Source organism: Condylura cristata, unplaced genomic scaffold (assembly GCF_000260355.1).
Source record: "Condylura cristata isolate star-nosed mole 26May11 unplaced genomic scaffold, ConCri1.0 scaffold00015, whole genome shotgun sequence".
Classification (NCBI taxonomy): domain Eukaryota; kingdom Metazoa; phylum Chordata; class Mammalia; order Eulipotyphla; family Talpidae; genus Condylura; species Condylura cristata.
Genome location: NW_004567116.1, coordinates 8881302 through 8890260, shown reverse-complemented (window position 1 = coordinate 8890260; position 8959 = coordinate 8881302). Strand labels below are relative to the sequence as shown.

Here is an 8959-nt window from a genome sequence, read left to right as displayed (position 1 = left end):
TTTTTTTGGTTGCTGAGTAATATTCCATTGTGTATATGTACCACATCTTTTTAATCCCGTCATCCACTTTTGGGCATTTGGGCTGTTTCCATGTCTTTCCAATTGTTCTTCACAGACTTTTAAACTCCTTACAAACAGCTAATTCATTAATTCTGCCTCCCAATGGAGAGAAACGGGTTGCAAGAATCTTAAGGCTAACTGCAGAAAAGGGTTAAAGTCCAGAAACACAGCGGTTAGTGGTTGCTGAACAACAGGAGTAATCCGGGACCAGAAAACCCCAGATACAGACAAGCCAAAGGTTCGTTCCCCTCCTTGGGAAGTAGGCGACTACAGGGGAGTGGCACTGAGTCCGGGCTTCCCACCTTACTGCAGCGTCTCTACTGCCGGCACCTGCGGCTGTGCATGCCTCCTAGCCGCCGATGCCCAGCTGAGAGGGCATGGCCTATGGTCACAGATGCCGGCGTGCATACGTAATGTGGCATCTGTGCCCAGAAGCGAGCGCTACGCACTGAGCGTCAATCCGAGGCTAGGGGCTCAGGTGCTGTCTCCCTATCTGCTGGTCTGTTCCCTGCTTCCGCAGTAAAAGCCTGTGAAATAATACTGAGGGCTCCAGACTTTCTGTCTGTAAGAATCAACAAGTCTATCCCACCTGGGACAGTTGCACAACAGTGACATTCAGCAATGAATCTTTCAACAAAAGAGATTCCCAACTTACTCCATTAACCACTGAATCAATCTACTGCGAGACTTGTTAAGAACAAATCTGTAACTAGAATTTATTCAGCGCAACCAGGAAAGGGTAAAGAACTAACAATAGGAACCTCAGGTTAGTGACAGTCCTCCAGGCTCACACACAGAAAAGAATACTGGCTGTCATCACACATTGTGCCCTAACCTCCTAGAAAGTATGCTTTTCCCCAAAGCCAATGTAGGGCACTTTTAAAAAGCAGAATTCTAACACCACACATGATTTAAACAGGGGAGAAAATGAGCCAAACTAAATGAGTCACTCTAGTTGCACACAACGCTCTTTGATCAGCTCAGATTTCACAAGGGCCATGATCAAAAGATGGAGGCAGGAACACAGAAGATGATAAGGAGTTGCAGTGGGTACAACTTGAGACTTGTCGGAAAAAAAGTTAACCACGGTCTTCTGAGCTATGCTAGCAGCACACCCAATGCCTGTGTTCTAAACATTTTTGCTTTTCTATCAAGAAATATGATCTCCAAGTGGCTAAAACACCTTGCTTAACAAGGCTTTACCGAGCTTAAGAGGCGACAGGTCAAGAGAGCAGATAACTTATTTGAATGAGTACCACTCTCGAGATGGAAAATAGGTAACTCTAAGGAAATGGGGGCAAGGTGTGACTTTACACCAATATTCTCAAAGAATAATGGTGGAATTTCCAAGAAGAGGCATGGTAAAAAGAGCTAACTTGCTAGAAGACTGTACAGTGTTTGTCACATATTAACTAATTTAATTCTCATAACAATCCCGTGAGGTTTGTACTATTATGATCCTTATTTTAAAGACATAGAAACTAAGCAGTAGAATGATTAAATAAACATGGAGGGAAGGTGGCTGAACTAGGATCTGCACCTGTACAGTATAGCTCAAGAGTTCACAAGCTTAATTACCAAAGGACAACTGACAGAAAAAAATCAGCAGAACTACATCTCTCTATGTTGTAACAAAGAGGGGACCAAAAAAAGCATGGGTGTAAGGAACATGGAGTAACTCAGGCTGTTTTCTGCCCTCCTCCACCAGCTTCTGCAGCTTCGTTTTCCTCCACTTCAACTATGCACAGGTGATACTCTGTGACTGAAAGAAAGAGTTTAGGAGCATGAGCACCCCATACCAGCACCTATAAATAAGGACACCTGGGTCTAGAAGCCAGCTTAAGGGTTCGAGGAGGTTTGCTTGCTTTCTGCCTGCCTCTTCCTGCTGGCCTGCCTGAGTATCAGGTTCCCTGCTTAAAAGCATGTCAGCTAAAGCTAAGGCTCTGAGAAGTTTTTTCCATTTGTCTGAATCAACAGTGAACTTGCATGGCCTAAGATAACTGCACAACAATGGACCCAAACCTTTAAAATAGAAAAAAATGTGAGTAATTCTTCAACAGTTTAATTCTTAAAACTGTTATATACAAAGAAAAAGGAAAACTTCCAAATAACACAGGCATAAGATTTATACATTTTACAAATTAGGGAAGCAAAGAACTGTCTCACTTAAAAAGTATCAGTGGCCCTCCCTGGTGGCGCAGCGGGTTAAAGCACAGCACTGAGAATTTAGAGCCGCTTCCGCATGAGTTCGATTCCTGCCTGCCCCGGAGGTGACCACATGGCGTGGCAGACCTCTCCTGACCACCCGCTGCTCCCCTCAGCAGTGTACTTCGTCGATCTGCCTGTTCTGCTCCCCATTCTGTCTCTGGTGAAGCCTCTCACCGCCCCTGAGCCTCTGGCCTGTACCCCAGTTCTGTATGCACAAGTAAATAAATCTTAAAAAAAAAAAAGTATCAGTGAAGGGTCCTCCCTGGTGGCACAGTGGGTTATGGTGCAGCCCTATGAAGCTATCGCAGCCACTGCAGCAAGAGTTTGATTCCCAGCCAGGAGGGTGACCGACATGGCTGGCGCGGCAGACCTCTCCTGACCTGCCCGCTGTCCCCATCAGCAGTGTACTCTGTCCATCTGCCTATTCTGTTTCCTGCTCTGCCTCTGGTGAATCCTCTCACTGCTCTGCACCTCTGGCCTGTACCCCAGTTCTTTATGCATAGATAAATAAATCTTTAAACAAATAATATCTATTTTAAATCAAAATTCAACAAAAATTAGACCACTTCTTTACAACGATAAACTAGTTCTAGTTCCACCTAAAATTCAGAAATATGGTTGGTAGGCAAAAGTCAGGTTTTCTCACCTATGTCAGGAACAATAAAAGGTCACTCATTTTTTAAAACATTGTTTATGATGGCAGCAGCCACATTATTTAGACCAAAAAAAGGAAACTGTAAAATTTGGACTGGAGGAGTTAAAGTTATCATAATTCACAGATTACATACTTAGAAAATCCAGAAGATTCAAGCTGAATAACAACTACAATTAGTAAACAAATGCAGTGAGATAGTAAGACTTAGAGAACAAGCTTATAATAATAAACTTAAGAGAGACACAGGATCTCCATGTGGGCCTGGTTAAAAGGTGGAACTAAGGCTTTCTCTGAGGAAGAAATTCTACTTGTGGGTTGAAGAGTTAAGGTTCTTCCTCAAGAAACTCAAGAAATTCTTGACAACCTGCCCTAGAGATTTTGGACATGCCTTGTCTGCCCAATCTCATAAGGGAAGTACCGGGAATAAACCTCTTTATATATGTAACCAGGATCTATATTGAAGAAATCATTAGAATATTTCTAAGAACACAAGGCTTTAAGATTATAAGGCTTGTTACATAAGAAGGCACTAGAGTGATATTAAATTTCCATAAGTTTATGAACTTAGTGCAATCATAATCACGCTAACAGAACTTTTCAGGAGAGTGAAGGGAAAAGCAAGGTAAATTTTGTCCATAGAGAAAAATAAAATGAATGAGCAAGCAGGAAATACTGGATTTAAAAAACACAAGAGTAGTCCTACCAGATTTTAGAATGTTGTTTCAAAAATTACACCCATGTGGTTCTCTCATATGAATAATAAAACAGATCACTGAGAGAGAACAGTTTACAATACATCTAAATACACATAGGAAAGATGAAAGTGAAACCTCAAATCAATGGGAGAAATAGATATTCTGTAAATTGTTTGGAACAAATGAGTAGCCATTTGGAGGGAGAGCTGGATAATATTCCGGTTATCTGACACTATGCTAAATTTCCCAGTGGGTCAAAGATTTAAAGGTAAAAGCTAAAATGTAAAAATACTAAATGTAAAACCTATGAAACCTAGAGGAAAGTTGGGTAATTTTGATAACTAAAAATAAGTTCTATGACAAAAATAACTTTCAGCAAAGGCAAGAGATGACAACTAGGAAAATCCTATCATAAGTTAATTTTTTGATTTCTACAGAACTCCTGTAGAACGGTTAAGAAAAAAAATCAGCATTACAATAGAAAAAAAGTTAAAACTCATGGTAGGTCAAGAAAAGACAAGACGGGTCCTCCCTGGTGGTACAGCAGGTTAAAGCACAGCACTAAGAAGCTAAAGTCACTTCAGCATGAGTTCGATCCCCACCCCCGGGGGTGACCCACATGGCAGAGACCTCTCCTGACCTGGCCGCTGCTCCCCTCAGCAGTGAACCTCATCAGCCTGCCTGTTCTGCTCCCCACTCTGTCTCTGGTGAATCCTCTCACTGCTCCTGCACCTCTGGCCTGTACCTGAGTTCTGTGTGCATAAATAAATAAATCTTTAAAAAAAAAAAAGGGCAACACAATGGCTCATATTTCTCAAATATGAGAAATACATATTTGAACTAACCACATTCTATTTTTTTTTTACCTCTCAGATTAGCAAATATCTATGAACTTTTAATTTAACAAAAGTTTAGGGAGATAGGCATATGCATAAACTTCAGGCATATACATTGATATAACCAGGCCTCCCTGATGTGCAGGGGTTAAGACTCAGTGCTACCAAGCTATTGCCAGCCACTACGACATGAGTTTGATCCCCAACCAGGATGCTGACCCACATGGCGCAGCAGACCTCTCCTGTCTCATCCACTGCTCCCCTCAGCAGTGTATCTCAGTCAATCCACCTGTTCTGCTCCCCACTCTGTCTCTGGTGAACCCTCTCAACCCCCAAGCCTCTGACCTACACCCTAGTTCTTGTATGAATAAAAAAACTTAACAAATAAATTGACATAACCTTTACAAGAAGGCAATTTAGCAACATCTAACAAAATCACAAATATACAGTCTTCCTCCCTGAGCATTTCTAGGAATTTAACAATTCCATTTCTAGAAATTTAACTTAGAGATATAGATATACTTGCACATATACAAAATGGCAAACGACAATACAGTACATGTATAGCAAAAGACTGAAAACAACTTAATATCCCTTAATAGGAGACTGGTTACAAAATGATCATACATTTGCATAGTGGAATAAGTCTAGCAGTCATTAAAAAGGAATAAGCAAATTCTTTACGTACTGAGATGGAAAGATCACCAAACAGTACAGAAAGAAGAGTGTGTGTAATATGCTACTGTTTGGTTTCAATAAAAAGTGGGAACAAATCTGCATTTGCTTAGTTATACATATAATATCCTTGAAAAGATAAACAAGAAACTGAGAGGTGGTTGGGAGTGTGTGTGTGTGTGTGTATACACACACACATATATTTATGCATATATACACACACACACACACAGTGTGTGCATATAGATAAAATCTTTTTATAGTTAAAAACAATTTTGAGTGGTGAATGTATTTCATTATAATAAGTTGTAATCTGAATTTCAAATTATAATAATATAAAGTGAACAGTAAAGAAACAAAATAAATTCAAATAAATTATGGTAAAGAAAATAAATTAAAATAAATGATGGTAAACAAGGCCCAGATTTTTTTTTAAGATTTATTTATTTATGCATACAGAACTGGGGTACAGACCAAAGGTACAGGGGGTGAGAGGATTCACCAGAGATAGAGTGGGGAGCAGAACAGGCAGACTGATGAAGTACACTGCTGAGGGGAGCAGCGGGCGGGTCAGGAGAGGTCTGCACACCATGTGGGTCAGCTCCCTAGCAGGGGATAGAACTCGTCCTGAAGCAACTGCGGCTAGCTTTGCAGTGCTGCACTTTAACCTGTGACTCCATCAGGGAGGGGCCCTGGGCCAGATATTTGGAGATGAACAAGAAAGCTCAGTTTTTAATAAAGGAAAAGGTGGATTATACTTGATTCCTACCAGAATTAAAGAAAGATTACTGAACATGTGGCTTATAAATATTTAGAAAGAAATAAATGATTGCTACTGAGATTTCACTAAGAACAAGACATGAAAAATTAACTTTATTTTTCATTGAGAAGGATATCAAGACTGATATATCAGGAAATGCCAGAAACAGAGAATATATCTTGATTATTTGATTATTTGCAGGCCTCTGACAAACTCTTACAATGCCCTGTAGATAAGAGAGAAAAACATGGGTTTCAGATAAAAACAACAAAACCCAGGGTGTGAATTTGTGATCAACAGCAGCATAAAGGGAGTCTACAATAACATACCGCAGGGTTAACGCAGTGTCTTGCCTGATTACTACTTTTACCAGATATCCAAAGGATGACAAGGAAAGCATGTTTATCAAATCAAAAGACAAGGTGAGACTGAGAAAAAAGGACTGAATCAAAGTTCAAAAAGATGTTGAGAGGCACTAACTAGGAACTGAAATCGACACTGTTAAGTTAAAATTTCACTGAAATCAATACAAACATACCTGCTTTGGTTTTTAAGAGTCAAGTTAAGGAAGTAAGTTCAGGATAGTAGAGACAGTCCTGGTTTATTAAAAATTATCAAGGTTTTTTAAGTGACTGCAAACAACAGCTTCAGAAAAAGATGCTGAGATCTTATGCTTAGACTTAGACTGCCCAAAGCACCACAGCCCCATGACTTAGATAGCTTTCCTCTGGATTTTTCTACTCTATCTGACCCCCCAAAGTTAAAAGGGAAGGTGAGCAGAACTGTTAATGATTTGGAAACCAGATCAGTAAAAGAAGCTGGGGAAGTCTTAGACTTCCAAAAGACAAATAGCTAGAGATACCAGACTATAACAGACTGACTTAGAGGAGACATCATCAGGTGGACCCTACAGAGATTCAGAGGGAGAACTGGAACTTATGGAAGACGTAGTAACAAGGGAAATGGTACAAGGAAGAATGTTTAAACAAGAATTTACAGGGGGTGGATTAGGCCATCGTGCCAGACAGTGATGCCCTAGAAGTAAAGCGGTTGGACTGCTGCTGCTCAGGAATGTCTGAGAGTTCATCACTGAATAGTGAGAAAATGAGTATCTGAGGTGCTGCGACTGCAATGAATAACTGGAACAATGGGAGCCTTCCCTAAAGCTGGGAAAATGCACTGCCAGACATGATTATGAAGCACATATCAGCCATGACATCACTTCAGGACATTTCATGCAGTCTCTCCTTAAGGGTTCAAGGTCTAGCTCTTAGTTCCTGTAGTCCCTTCTCTTTCTCTCTGTTCCACCTAAACTTTTAGGGTGAAGACAGTGAACTACTAGTCAGCCTCTGAGGGCAGAGACATCATCCTTTCGTGTCTAACTTAGTTTGCCCTCAGCACTGCACCCAGCAGTGCTCGCTGCTCAGAATGGGTGTTCAGTACATGTCTGCTTGCTGAATTACTTGACAGAGAATTGCAAAAATGGCAAATGGCAATCAGTTGCTCAACAAGATGATGGGGGGAAAAAAATCCATTGCTACATAAGTTACTGAGTTGGCTAACCTTTCTAACAGTACCCCCAGTTCTAACTTAGCTTACCATTACTGATTTCTGGGAGGTCAAACTTAGTGAAGTCCCACCACTGGAGCCGGTAGGTAGTATTAGCAATGTTACTGGCCACAGCAGACTGTCCATCACCAATCACTGCTCCTGGTGGAGAAGACAAGAGAACACATTATGGGATTTGTTTATAAGCTTCCACTGCAAACATAAATTAATAGCTGAATCAGGAGGAGAGGGAGTAGAGGAAGAAACACAACTAAGGTAGAATAAGGCTGAGGGGTCCCACCTGTCAGGGGTCCCACATCTCAAAGAGAAGCCAGACATGTTTCTCAAAAATAATTCTTCAGGTAAATATAATCTCATCACCCTCTCATTATTACTTAACATTAATGTGGTGCCAACAATGTGTCAGGTAAAGCACATATGCGGCCTAGTGGCTGTCCAATCTCTGGATGACTTTTCATTAACATGTGGGTAGGACACATAAAAGATGGGAGCAAACCAATAATGGGAAAGCATTTCAGTCGCTAGAAGTCTTCAGAGTAAGCAACACTCATTGGGAAAAAGTGCCTCTTCCTTTGAATATGATCTTCCTCTTAACACCTTGCAAGGAGGTGTCCTCAGGGAAAGGAGGCTAGCGTGCAGGATAGAGACAACAGAGAAAAAAAGTGAGGGAATATCTGTGCCTGGCATGTAGCACAGCAGAAATTTATGTACTTAGCTTTTCAGCATGGAGTTTTTTATTAAGCTGATATTTTATAATGTCCCCCTAATGGCCCTCCCTGCTCACCCCTTGGGGACTTCCTTGAATCCACATTCACTTGTAACATCTCACAGTTTAACTTTCCCTGAGATATATACACTTCTGTATGACATTTTCCCCTTGGTAACCAATTAAACAAAAAATGGATTTTTGTTGAACAGGGTGACACTTTAATTTGCAGTTGTATTTCATTTACATGAACATGTCATTTCCTCCTCCTCCTTCCGAGGTGCATTTCATACACAGCCACCCTTTTGATCAGACAGAGCCAAACCCTCTTGAGAGAATAGAACATTCTTGTATGCTAGACAACCTAAATGGTATTCTCTGCTGCAAATCAACTCCTACTTTGAGAAACTGAACTTGTTAGTGCTTACTAGCTGAGGAACAGTGCACAATGTTATATCTACATTCTCAGTATCACCATCCTCCTCTGCATATCACTGCAAGACGACCTGGTCATTTCTCCCACCCCTTGGCCATTTATTTATTGCTCTACTCTTCTTGGTGCTTCCCTGTTCTCTCCTCAGATGGTCAAAAGGTTGTTCAGAAGAAAATGTCCTCCAGAAAAGCTATGAAATGAGAAAAGAACTCTTTTCACTCTAACTGCTACACACCACTGTATCAGATCTTTTGAATATGAGTTTACTGGTAGTGTCTTTACCCCAAGTTTTTTTCTCTGTTTCTAAGGCCTTTATTGCAGCATAAGCAGATAGTACTTTTACTATTACAGGTTTTTTTTTT

The 8959-nt window shown here is 40.7% G+C and overlaps 1 protein-coding gene across 8 annotated transcripts in view; it reads right to left on the bottom strand.

Annotated features, from left to right (window-relative positions):
* The window catches only part of AMBRA1 (autophagy/beclin-1 regulator 1), a 168121-nt gene that overhangs the window by 31258 nt on the left and 127904 nt on the right, over window positions 1-8959 (bottom strand). For all 8 annotated transcript variants that reach the window (XM_004682864.2, XM_012725502.1, XM_012725506.1 and 5 more), the window contains one exon: window positions 7489-7599. In XM_004682864.2, coding sequence (XP_004682921.1) covers window positions 7489-7599 — 111 coding nt within the window. The remainder of the gene's footprint in view (window positions 1-7488; window positions 7600-8959) is intronic.